At 60.3% G+C, this 20,872-nt stretch overlaps 1 protein-coding gene across 5 annotated transcripts in view; it reads right to left on the bottom strand.

Moving 5' to 3' along the window:
- Positions 1 to 3,124: 3,124 nt before the first annotated feature.
- LETM1 (leucine zipper and EF-hand containing transmembrane protein 1) overlaps positions 3,125 to 20,872 on the bottom strand; it is a 32,620-nt gene continuing 14,872 nt past the window's right edge. For 2 of the 5 annotated variants that reach the window (XM_033419620.2, XM_049709437.1), the window contains 10 exons: positions 20,629 to 20,766; positions 19,780 to 19,983; positions 14,410 to 14,529; positions 12,845 to 12,976; positions 12,387 to 12,530; positions 11,831 to 11,965; positions 8,778 to 8,912; positions 7,786 to 7,976; positions 6,580 to 6,718; positions 3,125 to 5,625 (listed from right to left, as the gene is read on the bottom strand). In XM_033419620.2, coding sequence (XP_033275511.1) covers positions 5,476 to 5,625; positions 6,580 to 6,718; positions 7,786 to 7,976; positions 8,778 to 8,912; positions 11,831 to 11,965; positions 12,387 to 12,530; positions 12,845 to 12,976; positions 14,410 to 14,529; positions 19,780 to 19,983; positions 20,629 to 20,766 — 1,488 coding nt within the window. In that variant the 3' untranslated portion in view covers positions 3,125 to 5,475. The other 3 variants (XM_012531334.3, XM_033419621.2, XM_033419622.2) reach the window with 3 other exon arrangements.

Genomic DNA, 20,872 nt, shown 5'->3' with positions numbered 1-20,872 from the left:
GACGTTTCTAGGTGGGTCCCCCCCATGGAGCCCCACGTAAACCAAGCCCTCACCTGGCGCCCTGAGTCAGCCGTCTGCACTCCTGGCCACACTCCTGCTCCTGGCTGGCTTCCCACCCCCTCCCGGGCCTGGCACCCGCCTTGGGCCCCACCATTGTCCCCTGCACTCCGCCACCGCCACTCCTTCAACTTTGGGCAGGTGCTGCACGCTGATGCTCAGCTCGTTGGGGTGCTGAGGACCCAGTGACAGCATCTGGGCCCGTCTACTGCACAGTTCACAGCCTGAGGGAGAGGGAAGACCGAGCAGGGCACCCACCCAGCAGTGGTGGGAGTAAGTCTGGGAAGGCTTCGTGGAGGAGGCAGCAGTGCCCAGGCCAACTGGGGGACTCGGGTGGATTCAGGGACAGGTGGCTATGCAGACTCACGCCCTCCCTGGGTCCCAGCGCTGCCCAGGGCTGGCTGTCCCTCCCCCCCCAGCCCCTGCTTTGCCACCTGGTGCCCCTCCCTCTGTCCCTCGTGCCTCACGGTCTTGGACGGTGTGAACTTTTACTGTGGCTTCTAAGAAACTCGCTCCCCTTATTGCTGTGTCCAACTCACCTTCCAATTGAGGGGGTTTCTGGGGCCTCTTTCTGGAGAGCCGGGGAGGTTGCTAGGAGCTTGGTTCTGGATAACGATGCCGCCCAATACCTGACCCAACTCGGGAAAGCGCTCCCGGCCCCCAAGCCCCTCCATCCTGCCAGAGACCCCGTGTTTGTGTCCAACGCTCGGGAGACACGCGGCGATAGTGACGGGGATGGCAAGGAGGCCAGCGAAGGCCAGAGTCTGGAGGGAGGCCAAGGCCAGGAGGCGGGGAGGCGGCGAGGCGGGCGCAGTGCGGGCGTGGTGCGGGGCCCTCTAGCGCTGGCCGGGCCGAGCCCCAGCTCTGCCCCCGGCCTCTGTCCTGCCTGAACCCGGCTGGGCTCCGGGTGCGCGCTCTGGACACCGAGTGGACTGGCTGCGGGTGAGGCGCGGCTTTCCGGGACACCGGACGGAGACCCGGGGGTGGGGGGCGCTGGCCGGAGAGGGACGGGCCCAGGTGGGCAGGTTGGGGGGCCCGACAGGGGAGCTGCTCAGTCCTCCCCGGAACCTCCCCGCCCAGCCCCGCCCCTCCTCAATACTGCCCCGCCCCCTCGCCCGCCTGGCCCCGCCCCCCACCTCGGCCCCGCCTCCACCCGCGGCCCGGCGGGCGTCTTCTCAGAGCCCCAGGGCCGGTGGGGTCCGGCCCAGGCCCGGGGGCGGGCTGCTGCGGGGCTTAGGGAGCAAGGCGCCAGCACTCCGCCCGCCCTCAGAGGGTCCGGAGCCCCCATTCTCGGACCTCTAGGTCCGGCCTTGCCCTCTGCCTTCCCCTCGCGGCCTGGGGTGACTCGCCTGGTATGTGCGTCTGCACCTCTGTCCTGGCCCCCTGGCCTCCGGAATCTTGTTCCCACCCTGCAGTGTCGCCTGGCTGGACAGCGACCTCTCGGTGTCCTCTTCCCCAGGCGGGTGCCTGAATACATTCTCGGCCCCATGGTCTTCAGGGGGCCGCATCACCACGTGTAAAAACACATGACGCCACCGGGAACAGAACGTCCCCAGTCGCCCCCCCACCGCAGTTGATGCAGGTTTTAAAGGTTTTAAATCAGGACCCGATCTGGCTGTCCCTCCTCCCGCTACGTGTGGCTTTTGGAGGGGGATGGCCATGGACGTGCTGGCGGCTCCTGTGGGGGGTCATGAGACTTCCCCGGCTGGGTGTCTGGGGCAGTGCCTGGGGCACACAGCCAGTGGCCCCGCACACCCAGCTCCCCACCCCCGTGACCCCAGGGTAGCCATCCGGGTGGGTTCCAGCGTTTCTCCCATCTGTCCACCACCTGGAATTCTCCCTGAAGAGCTTCCTGGGATGGGCTCTATTTCCTCCTGAGAAAACAGGGTAGTCCCCAATTCTTTCCTGTCACCTGTTCTCGCTGTTTAAGAATCTCCATCAGCAGGGAAAGACTTTCCTGAGGATCAGCTGGGTGTGTGGATTTTTGTTTATGATCGATTTTGTCTTTTTTTGCTACTCACTCTGTCCTCGCTTTGGCCCGAAGCGTCCCTTTAGGTTGGCTGTGGTGTCCCTGGACTATATATAGCCCCCTTGCCCGCCCCCGCCCTGGGTCAGCCTTGCCAGAGCCCTTGGTGACCCTCGATGTGACCTTCTGAACCACAGAAGTGAGAAGCCTCGAATCCTGGGGCACCGGCTGGTACCTGAAGACTCGCACAGCCCCGACCCCGGCCACCTTCTCCCGGGGCCCAGCCTGAGGAGGGTCCAAGTGCAGTGGACACACTCAGTCCTCAGCATGAGGGGACTGGGCGCCTGCCAGGGGTGAGATGAACCTGGACAGAAGCCACTGAGGCCCAGCAGCCCCCTGCCCGCGCCTGCACCCCCAGGGACATCTCCCTTCCACACGGGTCACGACCCACGTGCGAGCCCGCAGAATCCCTGGGGCAGACTGTGGCCAAGGCCAGGCTCAGGGAGAGATGGGGTGCAGGTGAGGACGACCCTGGGCAAGGGGTCGGGGCTCAGCAAGGGTAGAAGGAGCCCCCACAGGACCTGGGGCCGGTGCAGGGGTGAGGCCGCCTGAGGCAGGCTGGACGTCCCAGCTCACGGGGGGCGGTCTGTCCACGCTGGGAGGATGGGGAGGTAGGACCCTCTGCCTGGCGGCCCTCCCAGCTGGGCCTCAGCTCTCTGCCCAGGGTAGGGCCCCCCCTGCCCCTGGAGCCCAGAGATGAGGGCTGGAGAGGCAGTGGGTGCGGGGCGGGGGGGCGCTGTGGGCTGGCCCCCGGTCCGCACACCCCGTCGGCTCTCTGGGCCCTGCCCTGGTGTCGGGGAGACCGCAGTTCCTGAGGGCCCCCTCAGACAGTGGAGGGCACAGCCCTTAGGCAGTGCTGTCCCTGATCCCAGGGGCCCTCAGTCTCTCAGAACAGAATTCCACCCCCTAGGGCTGGCCAGGGTCCCAGCCCTGCCCACCAGGGACCACCCCCCACCCCGGGGCCTCTGAGGGTCGGGGAGAGGAGAGCCTGGTCAGGCAGTGGCTGCCTCGCCGACCTGACAGACAGACCGTCACAGGGAAGACAGGCCATCACGACAGCGCTTTATTCAACCTTCTCCTTACATCAACTCGAGTGCCTAGTCACCAGCACAGTCTGAGGGGACGGGCAGGGCACGCGGTCACAGCACAAGGGGACACCAGAGGCCAGGACCAGAGCGCTGGAAGGCCCTCTCGTCACGCTCTCCTGCCGCGAGGCTGGGACCAGACGCCCAGACAGCTCTGCCATTTCCCGCCCTGACTGCCGGTGGGCCACACGGTTCACAAATCTGGTTTTGAGCTGTTACAGGAACACGAATTTGATATTTTAATAAAAACACTATTTCTAAAAAAGGTGTTTACACACAGCCCGAGGAGGCGGCCCTCAGGCCAAGCCGGCCCTGGGCCCCTGGCGGACACGCAGACAGAGCCACCAGCGGCCCAGGGCCCGCCGTGAGGAGCACTGCCTAGAGGTTCTTCTCTGCAAGTTACCAGGTGCCCTTCCTTCTCAAAGTCTGGATTTGGATATTCCAAAGCGACTCTGGAAGCCACGTGCCAACTTCCTGAATCCCTAATGAAGAAACCGGTGTTTAGGTGGAGCGAAGGAAGAATTCCCATTCCGCGTCACAGATCCCGAGGACGTCACAGATCCCGAGGACACAGGCGCCCTCTTGAGAAAGCTCGGGAAGGCCGGGCACAGGCACCGGGCACTCTCAGTCAACAGACGCGGCCCTGACACCTCGCTCGTCACATAAGACTCTCGTTCCCAGAGCCGCGTTCCATACACCTGCACTCGGGCACCCCTGTCAGCGGCAATAAATAAAGTTCAGGACAGTAAAAACAAGCAACGCGAAGGGGGAAGCCTGCAGCAGACCGTGGCCCACGGTACAAACACCAGCGAAGGGTCCCGCTGCACTGGGGGCGCAGACACGCACGATCCGCGAGGGCGGGGGGGATGCGGGGTGGGTGTGCGATGGCAGCGACGGGGACGCCCCGGGCGCCTGGCGAAGGCAGCGAGGTGAGGACGGAGGCGGCAAGGACGACCCCATCCGCGGCACGCCGGCTACCACGAAGTTCACGAGCAAGCACGCTTCCGCAGCGGAAAACCAGGCCACTGAAACACGTGTGAGAGGACTCGGAAGTATCAACTAAGCGTGGGGAACGTGCCTCTTGAATAACCGAACGAGGAACCCTTTAGAACCACTGTCCCTTTACGAAGGTTTACATCCAAGAATACAGAAGCTTATGTTGTCGAGTTTCTTCTTTAGTGGCTGGGTAGAAAGTTTCAAGTAACTTGGAAGCGATCATCTCGTCGTCCTCCTCCCTCAGCTCATCTGGCCACTCTAGGCCCACGTCTTCCGATTCCTATGTCTGTTTTCCCCCAAAGAACGTTCTTGCCGTACCTGACCCAGCCTTCGCGTGGGCAGCCGGACAGAGCTGGGGCCGCAGGCCGCCCAGCACCCCCGCCCCCCCCGCCACGGAGCACCGGCCTCCCCAAGCTGCCGGTTGTGGACCCATCACCGGACACGCGGTGACACCCGCTCCGAACACCCCAAATGAGGACACTTCCTAAAAGCACAACAAATGACTGCACCCGAGATGCTTCACTGTCCAGGGCTTCATTAGCACCTCTCCTGGCATAATTACGTTGGATTTACTCAGGTGGGCAGACTGTCATGTGAGGAAATTCTGTACCAGTTAAGTGGTTAGGGTTAGGTGAGAATCAAAGAGAACTCAAGAAAGAGCTCGGATACACACGTCAGAGCGAACTTCCAGGAGACCTGACATCCGCGTCAGAGAACGCGGCCCTCCAGAGGCCACGGAGATGACGGGCGTGTTGCTCACTCGCTGCAGGTGTGAGCTTGGGAGCGTGCACGAGTGGCTCCTATTCACACTGATCTGTGCGAATCCAGGCCCACGACTCACGCAGTGTCCTCTCCAGGCCGAGGCGGCTGTGTCTGCACGACTCCAATCCCACGCCTGGGGCTCCATGGGCACAGGGAGTCCACGTGGCCGGTCCTCTCTCCTCCCGCAGCAGACACCGCCAGGGGACACGCGGGGAGGCCCGAGCCGCTTCAGGAGCCCAGGGGGCTGTGCAGGGCCACGACCCCCGCTGCCGGCAGGCCTCACGCTTGCCTGCCACAGCTGGGACCACAGCAGCACTGGGCCACCGCGTGAATCCAGAGCAGACTCCCTGGAGGGGTTCAGGGATCCAGACTGGCTGAATCTTCGTGGAATGATGGAAATTAAAAATTACCGATTATGAAGTCTCTGATTTATTCCAGACAAAATATTAGATCTGTCTCTAAGAATCACTTCAAAGCAATAACTGTCACGTTAGGACCGCCGCGGCAGGCGCACAAAGGGCCACCAAGGCACCTGAGAGCCGGCGGGCCCTAACTCTTCACCTCTGCGGCCTCCTTCTCGGCCTTCTCCTTGGCCTTCTCCCTCTCCTCCACCTTCTCCTCCTTCCCCAGCGTGGCCACAATCTCAGCCACCTGGCTGGTGGAGATGTGGATGTCTTCTTTGTCCACCAGCTCGATCACCTGCACACACGGGAAGGGACGAGGGCCTCAGAGGTGGCTCTGCCCCTTCACAGCATGAAATCTCCCCTCAGGACACGGAGGGCACACGGCACACGGCCACCAGGCTGGGATGGCCTTTGGCACCCATAGGCCACGCTGTCCCGCCGGGGGCCCTGGGTCCTCCATCTGCCCCGGTCTTCTGAGGGCCAGACCCCCACCCGCACGGAGCCAACAGGCTCCACAGCCCCAGCCCAGGCTATGAGCCGCCAGGGAGCGGGCCCAGGTGAGGGCGCCAACTGTGCCTCCCTCGGGTCGCAGGGCTGCAGGAAGGTGGGATGGACGACACAGCGAGGCTGCCGGGCCGGGCCCTGCTCGGGCAGAGCGCCGTGGGCACCAAGGAGGGGCCCCAGACGACGGGCCCCGCCCAGCCACTGCTGCCGCCGGGGTGATGGCGCTCGGCCCCCGAGCGGGGAAGGCCGCGCTCCCGACCAGAGTGACGTCCGCTGACATTCTAGGTAGACGTTTGAGTGGAAAGTCCCCGACGGGCCGGAGAGACCCTGGAGCCATGAGAGCTGCCGGCGAAGGCGTGCTCTCCACAGGAACGCCAGAGCCCACGGCCGTCCTGTGGAGGCGGAGCCCCGTGCAGGTCGCCTGGGCTGCCCAAGCTCCCGGCACCCTCTCAGGCCTCCGGCCACCCCCAGGGGTCCCGAGGCCCAGCCCCGAGGGCCACACGCGTTCCCTCCGGGCTGCCATGGCCCAGCCCCCCCAACACCATGCTCCGCAGACCCGGCCAGGGCTGGGCCAGGGGAGGCCAAGCAAGAGCCGGTGGCCTGCTCTGGACGGACGGCCTCACTGCCCTGACTCCCTCACTGCCCTGACTCCACTCTGTTTGCGGCGAGGGCAAGACCAGCCCCAGGGGCCTCTCGGGTGGACGCACAGGTGGAAAAGGCTGCCAGCAAGACCCCCACGACCCACCTTGACGAGGTCGTCGATGTTGACCTTGCCGTCCTTATTTTCGTCCAGGGCCGAGGCCAAGCTCATGAGCTTGTTTTCGGGAATGTGCTTGATTTGCTTCATGGCACTGATGAGCTCAGCAACGCTGATGACGGTCTCCCTGGGGAACACAGCCCGCATGCGGCACAGCTGGCGCCCCCTACAGCCTCACTGGGGCCCCGTGGGTCAGACCTGCCCTGGACAGCCCCTCCCTCCAGAGCTCCCTCGCCCCGGCCTCTGGGAACACCCAGCCAACTTGGACACAGAAACAGAAACCACCGCCCCGTCCAGGGTCTCCTGTGTGTGCGCAGCCGCCCAGCGAGCCCGGCCTCTCCAGTGGGGACGAGGCCAGTGGGTCCCTCAGGCCTGCCTGTGCCCTGGTCAGGGTGGGAGGGGCTGAGTATGGCCACACTGCCCTCCGACCAGGTGGAGGGCAGTGGGCCCACACAGCACAGCAGGTCAATCCAAGCGGGGACACTGGCCTCGCCCGGGGGGAAGGGCCGCTGACCTGAGGACAGCGGGGGCCCTGCAGCCAGCCCGCCTGCCTGCCCCCTGGAGACATGGGCGCTCGTGGTGCGGTGTCTGGCCCACGGGAGCGCCGAGTGTCAGTCGCTACCACCTGGGGGGGTTTCATTTGCCCGGCAGCCACTCACACGACACTGGCCCCCGCTGGCCGCTGTCCCAGGCATGTGGGACACACCAGTGCAGAGCCGGCCCCCACGCAGGGGGTCATTATTGAGTTGCCTGTGTGTAGGGGTTCAGGAAGAGGGAGGAGGCTGGAGGAAGGGGAGAAGGGACAGGGAGAGGCTGGTGGTTCCCAAGGGAGCTGTGATCCGAAGGACACTGTGGAAGGACCGGTGACAACAGCCTGGAGAGAGCTGGGGGAGGGGCGGTGGACACAGGGAGAGCAGGCAGCCGCAGCCCAGGTCCTCCAGACGTGGGCTGACAGCGCTGCACCGTGTGTGCGTGCGCTTGTGTGTGTGAGCACACGCGCGTGCAGGGAAGACCCAACTTGGGGCCGCTTCAGTGACAGTGTCGTGGAGAAGTGGGGACACCTGGGTTCTGGCTGCAGCCGCTAGGTCAGAAGGGCGGGGCAGCTGGTCACCAAAGCTGAGAAACGCGCTCCGGTCAGAAAGGCCCTGGGCCCCCCCGGGCTCCAGGCCCCCGGCAACCGCGTCGCACACTCACCCTGCAGGCGAGCCCTCGGCGGCCACGCCCAGCTTGCCAGCCTTCTGATCAGCCTCCAGCTGCGTGAGCAGGCTGTCGATCTGCCCGATCATCTGCTGTACCCGCTTCGTCAGCCTCTTGCTGGCTTTGGACTCTTCCACGTAGATTTCTTTGCCAGTCTTTGAAAGTTCCTTCTTGATCTCCTGCAAGTCCTAATAAAATTGTTTGCTTGTAAAAAGACTGCCTTAAAACTAAAAAAGAAACCTTAAGTTCACCTTGCAGAAGTACTGGGTTAACCCAGACTCCATCATCAAGGTGGAAAGGTCTAGGCTGTGCGCGGAGCGGTCCCATTAACTGGGGCCACGGAGCAGCAGGCTTACTGCTGCTATCTATCATGCAAATTGGTTCTCGCTGCAAACTCAAGCACTGTTTTCGCAGCAAAGGAAATGAACTCTGTCCTGAAGCCCCGACTTTCTTCCTGACGGTGAAGAATCCAGGGATGGTGAGCGCCTCCCTAAATTCCAACTTGTGGTTCCCCAGGAGCGAGCGTTACAGGGAAGAACGGGAGGCGGGGTGGGGACTGGAGAACCCACACAAGAGGGCCGCCACGACAAAGTTCAGAAAATAACAGATTATTTTTACCAATCTTAAAATAAATAAATAGTGTGTAAGAAAGAAGTCTCTTTTGGGGAATCATGAACAAAATAAGATTTCATATACCAAGCGACCAGACTGTTCATCTGATACCTTCATGTGTTTAGAAACTAAAAAGATATATGCGTGTCATCGACAAGGGCGAATGGCCAGCATTCCAGGGGAAAGTGACAGAGTGGGATGACTAGAAAAGCTACTGAATAAGATTTACTTCAATTCAGTTTTCTCTCCAAAGACCATTTGGCCAGCTTTTCCCTTATCTGACGGAGGCATCACTCAATACTCGGGGCGATGCAGCCTGGGTTTACTCTGTGTGTAGCCTCAGCCCCGCCCCCGCCCCCCCTCCCCCCACGCCGCACCTCGCTGTAGTCCTGGACGTCCTCCTTCAGCAGCTCCAGCTCCTCCTTCTCTTTCGTCAGAGATTTCTTCTGACCCTTCAGTTTCGAGCAGGCGTCACTGAGTATGTCAATTTCCTCCTGAGTTATTTCCTCTTCCTGGAAAGAAAATAAACAAGCAAACCGAAACCCTACATGAAGGGGAGTAACTGGCTTTCCCCCGAAGGCTTGGCCACTTTTCTATCCGTGTCCCGTGTCCACACTGCGCATGCCAGTCTTGGGCTCTGGGCGAGGCGACAGGCACCTGCAGTCACCGTCTTCGCTCTCCGAGGGGCCTCCTGCACCCGAGCGCACCTGTGCAAATGTGTCCGGCAGACGTGCATAGCCACGGAGCGACCACCACCCGACAGAGAAGTATCGTCACCCTGAAGGTTTCCTTGTGCCCACGTCCCCACCCCCACCCCACTGGCCTGCCTTCTGCCACGACAGCCTCGTTTGCTGGAATTCTGACAAACGGTATCACATGGCTCGAGCTCCGTCACCCTGAGATTCACCCACATGACGATGTGTTCCTTCTGACCGCCGTGCACGATTCCATCCGCAGATACGCCAAACCTGCTTCTCTCCATCGTCGTGGCTATTCTAGGTCCTCTGAATTTCCATATATGTTTTAGAGTAAGTCTGTCAATGTCAACAACAAAGCCTGCTGGGATTTTGATGGTGTTGAATCCACAGATCGGCTGCGGAGAATTAACATCCTACCAACACCGAGTCTTCACATCCACGAGTGCAGTGAAGCTCTCCGTTTAGTTACTGCTTTACTCTACCTCAGCAACACTTTACAGCATCCTGTGCAGGTCTTCATATCTACTTTCAAACTTTCCCTAAGTAGTTCATTGTCTGGACTCTACTGTGTGATATGCTTCTTAGAATTTCAGCTTGATTGTTCGTTACTAGTACCAACAAGTACAATGACCTTTTAGGTGCTCACGTCACCCGTGAATAGCTTCGCTTCTGTGCGATTTTCCTTGTTTTTCTCTAACCATCCTGGCCAGTCCCGCAGTCCGATGCTGAACCGGTGGTGACAGCAGACGCCCGTGCTACCGTTAGGGATCCTGTGACCGCAGGGGCCACTCTGGCTGCTTTAAGTGGGGTTGAGAAGGTTCGCTCCCACTCGTTTGCTGAGAGACCTTTTCAATTGAGGAAGAGATGCTGAATTCTGCCAAGCGCTTTTTGTGCATCTGCTGAAATGATCGTACATGGTTGTTCTCTTGAGGCTGTTCATGTGCTCGTTACATTGACTAATTTTTTTGTATTCCTTGGACAAACCCCACCAGGTCACAGTGTATTGTCCTTTCTACAGAACAGCTGCATTTCACTTACTGGAAACTTGTTGAGAATTTCACACCTGTGTTCAGGACAGATGCTGGTCTGTAGCTGTCTCGTATCCACCTGGTTTTGGCATCAGGGGCAGCTCATCTCAGAATATCCTCTTCTCAACTTTCTGCCAAGAGCTTGTGTAGCACGGGAAGGGTTTATTCTTTACATGTTTGGACTCACCAGCAACTTCACCCCTGAAGCCATGTGGGTCTGGGGCTTTCCCTGTGGAGAGGTTCTTCAGCTACCAACTCAACTTCCTAGAGCTATTCAGGTCCCTGTCCGAGTAAATGGTCAATACCGGTAAGACCCAGCCTTGTGCTGCAAATAGGAAACGGCGGTGCCCCGACTCTCTGTGGCATCTTTCCAACAAACCAAGGTTCTTCAGTGTAAGTTTTTAAAGGTCTGTGCTCCTTGCTAAGAAATCCTTGGCAATCCTTAGTTCATAAGCTCTCCGGAGAGTTTAAATGTCCTTTCACGTCTAAGTCTTGAATCCACTGGAAATGGAATGCATCTGTTTCCATGGAGACAGCCAACCATCCTGGCCCTACTGCTGACGAGTGACCCCTAACCCCAGACCCCGCCCCATGGGCCCGACCAGGCCCCGCCTCTGTTCAGCTTCCTGGCCTCAGCCCCAAACTGCCTTCAAAATGACCCTGGTACCTCGGTTCCTGACCCTTCCCAGGGCTACCCTTCAAGCCTAGGTCAGCCCAGGCTCCGGGACCCTCCTCCTCTCAGCCTCTCCTCAGTTACAAGAGCGTGTGGGTCTCATCTGTCTCCTGGGCCATCACCGGGGGGACAGAGGCTCACCGGACTTGTCCCAGGCTACGCCAGCCCCTTCCCACCACACCACACCAGCCCTGCAGCCCACAGCTCCCTTCACCAAGACCCCCGGTGTTGATGCTTTATGCTTTCTCTTCTCATACGCACAGGACTGGAGGACACTCCTCCCTGAGGCCCTGCAGTGGGGCCCTTCCCTCCACCTCCAATGACCCCGCGGGGCCCATCAGGGGTCAGTCCCCATCCACCCGGCCCTCAGGACACGTGACGAGGCCCACCCCTCCACCCAGGTATCAACACACTCGACTTCACGCGCACCCCCCACCACAGCCTCGTCCCCCCTCTGACCCCTCTGAATGCGGTGGTCCCCCACCCGCCCCACCCCGGGACCTCGCTGGGAATCCCCAGACATAAAGCTGCCGTCCTGGTTTCTGTCTCCTACTCCAGCTGCCCGACGCTGCTGCCGCCCATCTAGTAAACACCTCCTGCCCCCAACACGCCTTCAGAAGCTGCTCTGCCCATCATGCTCCGTGTGCCAGGGGCCACCTGGCAGTTCCCCCGGCAGAAGGCGTCTCATGAGGAACATGGGCTACAACCACGACGGCGAGGCTGCCAGAAGCGAGCACCCCCAGCGCGCACCGCACGTCGGGCCCCCTGCGCCGGGCAGCTGGGAAGGGGACAGCAAGGGGGGCTTCCCCGCTGGGGGCCCTGCCACGCAGAGCACAGGGGCCGCAGCCAGGGCAGGGCCGCCTCACCCTCCCCGGCCTCGCTCTCCTCGCCCCTCGACCATCCACCGTCACCCTGAGAAGCCAGGCTGCGGCGTTCCGGCCCCGCTTCCTCGGGAGCCCCCACCCTGCAGGCGGGCTCGCTGGCCCTGCGGTGCGGCTCCAACACCGCTCCCTCCAGGCGGGCGCCGTTACCTTCAAGCCCTCTAGGACGGGCGCGCTGTCCGTCAGGGCCTCGGACGGCAGGGTCACATCAGGCACTTCCGGCTGCGGCTCGACCACCAGCCTCCCAGGGGCACCTTCTGCCACCACTTCAGGCTCCACTTCCTTCTGAAACGCAAAGCCGCTGCCGGCTCAGCACCACCCGTCAGACCGTGGCCTTCCCAGGCATCCACACCGGCAGACGTGCCGCTGGCCAGAGGGCCGCCAGGCGCGGGGCAAGGTCTACAGAGCCCGGCCGGCTGGCAGTGGGGTCTGCCTCCGCCAGGTTCCGCCGCAGGACCCTCCACGTGAGCGCAGTGCGTGATGAGCGCAGTCACGCAGCTTCTGCATCCACGCCCCAGCACCTACGGGCTGCCGGAGGCCTCGGTCAGGTCGCCACAGCCTCGAACCCCAGCTTCAGGGCCTCAGGGCCGGCCGCTTGCGCTGACTGGCGCCCGAGCCGCAAGAGTGCGTCTGCCTCCCCGTGCCCCCACCCCACCCCCACCCCACCCATGGGCTCAGCCCTTCCACCGCCCCGCTGCCCGCTCACCGCCGCCTGGGACCGCCTCTGCAGCTCTTTCTCGCGATGCTCCTGCTGGATGGCCGCCTCCTCCTGCAGCGTGGCCTCCAGCTTCGCCTTGTTGTCCACCTGCTCGCCCTCCACCTCGGCCACCTTCACCTGGGCCTCCTTCGCCTTCAGGGAGGGGACACCTGTGAGCGCACTTGGAAGCGGGGCAGGCGCGCCCCCACCACAGCAGCCCACACGGCGCCCGGCCCGGGTCTCGGGGTGTCTTGGCCATCAGGGCTTGCTCTCCGAGGAGCAGGAACCCCGGCTGCTGGGAAACGCCCTGAGGACCCCAAGGGTCACCTTCTGCACGCACCGCAGGGCCCTCAGCGTGAAGAGGGCAGACAAGAAAGGAGGGGGCAAGTGGTGGGTCTGGGGGCTCCCCCAGAAGGGAGAGGGCCCCCGGCAGAGTGAGCAGCAGAAGGGGGCCTTGCAACACGCACCACAATCTCCGGAAGGGTCTGCAGGGTGGACTTGAGCTGGTCGGCGGGAGACAGGGTGTCAGGAAGGTACATGGCCCGGGACAGGATGAGCAGCGACGTCGGGATCTCCTGGTGCAGGTGCAGCTCCAGCCACTGGAAGTGGGAGGTGGAGACCCAGACTCACCTGCCGGCCTCATCCCACCCACGTTTCCTGTGACCCGTGCAAGGGCTTCTGGCCCTGGAACTTCCCTCTTTGTTCTGGTTTGCGTAGGGGAGGGGAGGAGGAGGACACTGGTGGCAACAACCACGGCGGCACCTGAGTGGGCGGACCCGTACGTCCCCCGAGCGAGTTCTCCCGGGAGAGACCCCGCAAGCTCTGAAGGGCCTATTTACCGCTGTGCTAACGCCCACTGCCCGTCTCAGTCACGTGACACCCCGCAGCGAGGCCGCTGTGCTAACGCCCACTGCCCGCCGCAGTCACGGGAGCAGGAGACACCCCGCAGCGAGGCTGCAGGGCTTATAAAACACTGAGCGAGACGGCCAGGTCCCGTTCCCAAAGTTCTTCACTTAACAATGGCACAGAAACTCCAAAGGTGGCGCTGGTGAATTCATTCGGCGTTTGAGGTTTGCACAGCTACCATGAGCTGGGCACTGTTTGAGGCTATTTTAGTGACAGACAATGTTCAAACTGACAAAAGAGACCCCGACAATGCTTGGACACAAGGTAGACACAGAACAAAAGATGGGGCGAGAAGAACTCTCAGAACGGGGAGAAAATGCCGAGCACAGGTTAAACGACGAGAGAAGGAAGACACCTGAGCCCTTGGAAACCGGAACCCCCCGAGTCCTGACATCCCTCGGGCACAGTGCCCCACACTCGAGTGCCCCAGGTGTGCTCCAGCCCAGGCGGACCCAGGGCACCCCCCACAGAGGAGGGTCTGCGAGGGGACCCTGTCGGAGACAAGGGCAGTGAAGACAAGGACGAGAAGGCACTGCCCACTAAGCACCGTCTGTGTCAGCAGGGGGGGCAGCGGGTGTCAACAGATCTGTCTACACTGGGAACACAACCCGAGGGGGTGCCCAGCTGGCGCCCTGCCCCTTTTGATGCGAAGGCTGAGTTGCTGTGAACGTTGCCTACCCATCGTCGCATCCACTCAGACCCATGCCGGCGGGGCATGCCTGTGGCCCTGCAGAGCCAGCCCCTGGCTTCTGCCCGAGGGCCCTCTGAGCGGCCGGAGAAGCAGGGTCACTCAGACCCAGGCTGCCAAGAGCAGGGGCTTCGGAGGTCGGCCTGGCCTGGGTCCTACTTCCCCAAACACCCCTGGCCTCAGTTGAGAGTCGTACTGGAATTTCAAAGGAAGCTGACCTCGTCCTCGTGAGTCCACAGAAGACGGGGCGGAGGGAAGAGCAAGCACAGCAAAGGCAACCAAGAGCCGGGGAGGGAGATGGGAGCGGCGCCCAGGAGCGGCGGGCAGCCACCGCGTGTGGAGCGCATACAGGCCCTGGCCCAGGCGGCAGCTGAGCCGGAGCACCTCCCGCCCCCTGCTGGGACGGAAGGGGCCCCCCACCATGCCGCAGGTACGCACCTGCTTCAGCTGGCCCCGCAGACGGTCTTCCGTGACGCCCAGGGCCCGCATGCCTCGCGCCCGACACGCCGCCTGTAGCTCCTTGACGTTGAGGCTGTCCACACCCTCCTCAGCGATCAGCTGTCAAAGGAAGCCAGCAGTTACCTCCTGAAGGGTCACTACGGGTCTGTGCTGTCTGCATTCGCACGCTTGGGAACTAAGTGTCTGATTAGAAACCACCTTCCTGGGCTTCCCTGGTGGCGCGGTGGTTGAGAGCCCACCTGCCAATGAAGGGAACATGGCTTCAAGCCCCAGTCTGGGAAGATCCCACATGCCGTGGAGCGGCTGGGCCCGTGCACCACAGCTGCTGGGCCTGCGCTCTGGAGCCTGCGAGCAACAACGGCTGAGCCCGCGTGCTACAGCTGCTGAGGCCTGTGCGCCTAGAGCCCGTGCTCTGCAACCCCCGCTCGCTGCAACTAGAGAGGGCCCGTGCGCAGCAATGAAGACCCAATGCAGCCAAAAATAAATAAAATAAATACATTTATAAAAAAAAGAAAGAAACCACCTTCCTACTATGCTTTGCCAAACACAAGATAAACCCCCACTACCAAGGCCCCGATTCCAGGTTTGCAGTGATCAGACCTTCTGACAGAGGGTGGGACCTTAGGGTCAACAGCCAGGACCCACCCCGAGATGCGAAGACACCCACTCAGGGCCTGCTCTCTGCCCAGGGAGCAGCCCTGCTGCCCGAACCCCATGCTTCTCCCATCCTGCACTGTAGAGGGACGAGGGGAGAGGAGAGGAGGAACAAAGGGCAACAGTGCCACCTGCTCCCCCCATTTAAACCCCCCAGTGACCCTGTGAGGAGGACACGACCGCTACCTGCGTCAACTGTGACACAACCGTAGGTGGACATGCAGCCACACGGCTCCTCCCCGTGGCTAACACCTTGCAACGTGCAGTATCAAACCACCGCCGGGACGCGATGCTGAGCCAGTCCAGGCAGAAGACACCTCTGTCCCCACGAGGACCTCACAGACACTCCCACCCCGTCTTGACCCCTGGGAACCAACCACCAATCCGCTCTTCGTCCCTGTGATTCTGTCACTTGAAGAGCATTACAGGGATGGGACTGCACAGCACACAGCCTTTGGGGACTCCTTGAGGATCCACGCGGTGTGTGTAGTAATAACCCACTCCTTTCCTTAGTGAGTACACTGCCTGGTACAAACGTCCTGGTTTCACCGTTTGCCCCGTGAAGGACATCTGGGTTGTTTGTTCCTTTCCCCGTCTTCCCGTGGGGCACGTGGATCCCGTCTGCACTTGTCTCCTGCGCTTCTGAGCACATGTCTGCGTCCGTTTTCAGGGGCTGCTCTGGTATCACATGATGCACCTACCCCATCATGGAGGGAACGTGGTGGCCTCCCCCCTTTATCCTCCCGCGCTTGTCGAGCTCATCCTCATGTCACCTACTGACACAGTGCCCCATCTTCGCCTCCACCATCGCACTTTACTTAGAAGACACACGAGCAGAAGCAAAGCCTGGTGCTTGTGTTTTTTCTTCCTGACGCCCTAAGGTTCCTCTAGGCTCTGCTGGTGACAAATTGTCGTAGTTTTCCTTCACCTGGGAACGTCTTGATTTCTCCCTCGTTTTTATCTTTAATTTTTATTTTTGCTGAATCTAGGATTGAATTGACCGAGTTCTTTTTTTTCAGCACACGAAAAATACTTTCTAGTTCCTTCTGGCCTCCATGGTTTCTGATGAGAAATGCACTGTCATTTGAATTGTTTTTCCTGCAGGTAAGATGCCATTCTCTCTCATTGCTTTCAAAATTATTTCTTCTTTTTTTTTTAAAATAAATTTATTTTTATTTTTGGCTGCGTTGGGCCTTAATTGCTGCGCGTGGGCTTTCTCTAGTTGCGGTGAGTGGGGGCTACTCTTCGTTGCGGTGCGTGGGCTTCTCACTGCAGTGGCTTCTCTTGTTGCGGAACATGGGCTCGAGGCGCGAGGGCTTCGGTAGTCGTGGCGCACGGGCTTAGCTGCTCCACGCCACGTGGGATCCTCCCGGACCAGGGACCGAACCTGTGTCCCCTGCACTGGCAGGCAGATTCTTAACCACTGGGCCACCAGGGAAGCCCCTCAAAATTACTTCTTTGTCCTTCACGTTTGCTCGTTTGACTATGGGTCTTTGTGTGGCCTTCTTTGTGTTTATCCGGCCTGAGGTTCACTCAGCGTCTTCAATCTGCAGACGCATGCCTTTTACCGAATCTGGGGAGTGGCCCACGGTCAGGATGGCGCTGGCACCCACTGCTTGTCTTCTTTTCATTCGCTTTGGGGTCCTCCTGGTTCTCAGCACGAGGAGTGATTTTCGGCTGAAGCTGGACATTCTGGGTATAATTCTGGGTATTACGCTATGCGATCCTGGCGCTCACTTCCATCTTCTGTCCTAACTGGCTTCCTCTTGACAGTGCTCTGGCATGGGGGTGTTCTATGCAGCATTTGCAGGTGGTGTAACTGACAATCTGGCATCTACTGATCCAAACCAACGGACAAAGTTGTTTACGTCTCCCCTGCTGCCTGGCTTTCCTGGGCGTGCTACAATCATATTTCAAATCCTCCAACCACAAACTCTGACCTCTGCTTCACGTCCTGCCCAATGAAAAACGCCTCCAGCTGACCACTCCCGCTGACCAGTGATGAAGGCTGTCTCGACTCCTCCCTCTCCTCACGCCCTGGTCCCCTCTTCTGGGGAACTGTGAGCACAGCTTCCTTCCAACAGCCCTGAGCTCTCTGTGGCATCACTCAGTCATTGTAAATTACACCCCGGAACGGATGAGATCTGGCCTCCACTGAGGCCAGGGGGAGAGGTACTTCTGAGTCTACTGGGAGGGGTGGGTGGAGTCTGGCCTCCCGGCTAGGCTCTGCATGCCTCCCTGGCTGGGAGGGGCGGGAGAACCTCTTACTGGCCCCTCCTGACACCACTCCAGCAGGGAAGTATGGAGAGTGCCTTGAGACTGTGCCGGTGGAGGCCAGGCCCCCTGCTGGTCTCTACTGACACCACAGGGGGCAGGGGGCAGGGGGCCGGGGATGAATGAGCCAGCTCCTCGCGGCCTTCCCCATACCATCCCAGCTGCTACAGCCTGAGGGTGGCGGTCCCAGCCCCACCGCCACTGTGTGTGTGTGTCGGGGGGGGGGGGGGGTCCGGGGAGGGTCGGGGTGGGGAGACACTGTTTCCTGTGGCGTCTGGCTGGAGCAGAGCCATCACTCTCTGAAGTCTTCTGTCCTGCTAGGTGGCCCCGCTCCTTTCCTCTGACCATAGGATGGCGATTCTGGCTTCTTCAGCCCCATGGCTGGATCTATGAGGCACAAAGACCTCCTGTGTCATTCCTGGGGTCCCAGGGGCTTCTCCCCACTTTTCAGAATCTTCTTATGTATGTTTTTTACCATTTAACGTCCACGGGAAAGTATGCCCCCTCCACCTTCTCAACAGCAGAGGTCTGGCCACCGCCCCACCTCATAGGAATCTGAAGCACTGAGGTGAGGTGACTTGTTCAATTTCACAAAGCTAGTGAGTGGCCAGGACACAACCCAGGCCACCTGCCTTCATGCTGCCTCTCCCGAGGAGGGGCAGCCGCACAGCAAATTCTCCAGCAGAGCAGAGAGACAACTTCTCTTCATCCTTACAAAATGCAGTGATGATCTGCTTCTGGAGAACAAGAGAGGAAGTTTTACCTGCAGACGGAAATCTTGGAGGATGGGTTTAAGAGTGATCAGACCAAGAAGAGAGGATAAGTAAACCACACGTACAAAAGGATGTAAAATACAGGAAGAGCATATGTGATGCAGGGACCGTGAGCGGTCTAAGGGGAACATAACCCATGTCGGGGGGGTAGGGGGGTATTTAATGAAATGATGGAAGCACCACAACCAGGAAATAGGATAAGCACAGACACAGACACGCTTAGGGACGTTACTGTATAGCTGCTAAAATCCAAACAAGATGTAACAAAATCCAAACATCTCGGATGCTGCCGGAGAAAGATGGACACCCTCAAAGGAACAATAATAGGCCTGCCAGCTGACATGCACTCAATGGCATCTTTTTTTCTTTTTTTTTTTTTTTTGCAGTACGCGGGCCTCTCACTGCTGTGGCCTCTCCCGCTGCGGAGCACAGGCTCCGGACGCACAGGCTCAGCGGCCATGGCTCACGGGCCCAGCGGCTCCGCGGCACGTGGGATCTTCCCGGACCAGGGCACGAACCCGTGTCCCCTGCATCCGCAGGTGGACTCTCAACCACTGCACCACCAGGGAAGCCCTCAGTGGCATCTTTAAATGTAGAAAAAAGAACTGCAAGCCTGGAGTCCTACACCCAGCAATACCCTGCAGAATGGAAGGTTAATACAGACAAATCCATACAAACGCCACTGAGGGGACTCCTCAAGCGGAGGAAACGGTCCGGGTGGAAACGCAGGAAGGAAGCAAGGGGGTCAGGAGGGTAAATACGTGGTGCACACACATCAACTCAGCAGCAAAAGCGCGTGCGACGCAGAGGCGGGGCTGGCGAGTGCAGCTGGGACCTGGCGCGTGGCAGGAAAAGCACTCAGTCCCATTAGACTCCTGTGTGTCGAGGAAGCTCGTTGTAAACTCCAGAGAAATTGCTAAAACAATAAATAAGGAGCAAGCTAATGGAGAGCGGATGGAAGAGTAAACGTTTGATTAATCCAAAAGAAGGCAAGAAAGGAGATAAAGTGGAACATGAAACACACAGGACAAACAGGAAAAGAGTATGGACTAAATACTACAACTGTAAGACAGAGGGTCGTCAGAGCAGATGAAAGCAGTAACAAACACAAGGCAGAGAGGATTCAGGAAGCCTGTAAGTAACAAGAGGGAAGATCAGCCCCGAGGCAAGCTGGTGGAGCTATCAGAAGACCAGGCGCCACAGACTTCAACGCAGGCAGCATCACTAGGGAGAACGAGGGTCACTTCGTGACTTCCTGAGACACACACACTGCACGGGGGCAGGCAGGCGGCACAGCTCCGGAGCAATCTGGTCACGGGCCAGGACTTGCTTTTGGCCTCCTGCCCTTTTTCCTCAGGAGCCGCCATTCTAGGTCACTATTTTTATAGGACCTCTCAAAGGTCTGGGGCATAATTCTCATTAGTAGGTGTTTATTGGGGGCTTCTTTAGGGTAGCAGATTAGCTAAAGCGGCCGGTAATAAACTAGGGCGCGTTCATATAATGAAACACTAGGCTGCCTTTAAAAGCCACCTCTTCAGCGACCACGCCCACCGCGGGAAGGTGTGCTGTCACGGCGGCTGGAAACCGTGTGATCCCAGCACTCACCCCAGGAGACACAGACGACCCCGAGCGGGCTGTGGGTGCTCACCTTGTCGTCGGCCTTGATGGAGCGCAGCCTCATGGTGAGCTGGAAGCGCAGGAAGTTGTTGGTGCCCATGGACTGCAGCTCCAGCAGCTTGCACAGCGCCACCAGCTGTAGGCGCGTGAGGTTGTCCAGGGTCAGCTCGTCCTCAAACAGTTTGGAAAACCGCATGATTTCCTCGTTGCTGGGTCTCTCACCCGTCTCTCGGATCTGCGGGAGCCATGGTAAGGGTCACCACGGGTGGGCCGTGTCCCCCGCACCCCCACGGCCTCGGGTCACACGCCTCAAGTCAGGAAACAAAGCAGAAGGGGCCACCCACACCCTCCCTCAGCTCCGCTCACGTCTCCTACCGGGGGTGGCCCCTGCGACCCAAAGCCCTGAGCTCTGCCTGGCTGGGCTCCTGCGAGCGAGGCGTCCGTGCAGGGGATGGCATCCGGTCCCTGGCCCTTGTCTGCTACACCAGCAGAGCCGAGGCGGCTGGCCGGGAGGAGGCTGGGGCCTCTCCATGCTGGGCTGGCCTCCCGCACCGTGGGCGTGGCTATGGGGCAGTCTGCCCCTCCTTCCCAGCCCAGCCCCCTGCTGGTCACAACTGTGGGGTCTTAGGTTCCTGCCAAACTCTACCTCCCCCAGGGCTGCTGCAAAGTCCGGAGACCCAGGCCAGGGCTTGTGAACGTAAGTTCACGTTCTCGGGGCAGCAGGCTTGACCTCCAGGAGCCCCACCCCCATTGTGCACAGTGAAAAGGAGGGAAGAAAGGAGAAAAGGCACGCTCCCCAGATAAGGTGGGCAGCCCCGAGGCGCTAACCGGCACTGGGGACCGACAGGGCAAGGCCTCAAGGGACGACGCATCACAGCACCTTCTGGAAAAACATGGCGAAGTCTTTGGTGGCGTCCCCCTTGGCTGCCTTGTTCTTCAGGGCCATCTCCTCGATGGTGTCCTGCAGAAACTTGGCCAGCTCCAACTTGACCCGCAGCTCCTTCTTCAGCCTCTCTTCCTGCGAAGTCAGAGAGGGCACTGCACTCCTGGGTTCCCGCCCCGCACGGCTTCCTGGACGGCGCCGGTCCGGCAGCTGCTTCGAGCCCCAGCACGAAGTGCATGTA

The sequence above is a fragment of the Orcinus orca genome, chromosome 4, assembly GCF_937001465.1.
Source record: "Orcinus orca chromosome 4, mOrcOrc1.1, whole genome shotgun sequence".
Lineage (NCBI taxonomy): Eukaryota > Metazoa > Chordata > Mammalia > Artiodactyla > Delphinidae > Orcinus > Orcinus orca.
Note: the sequence above shows the minus strand (reverse complement) of the source record. Positions and strands in the feature narration are given on the sequence as shown.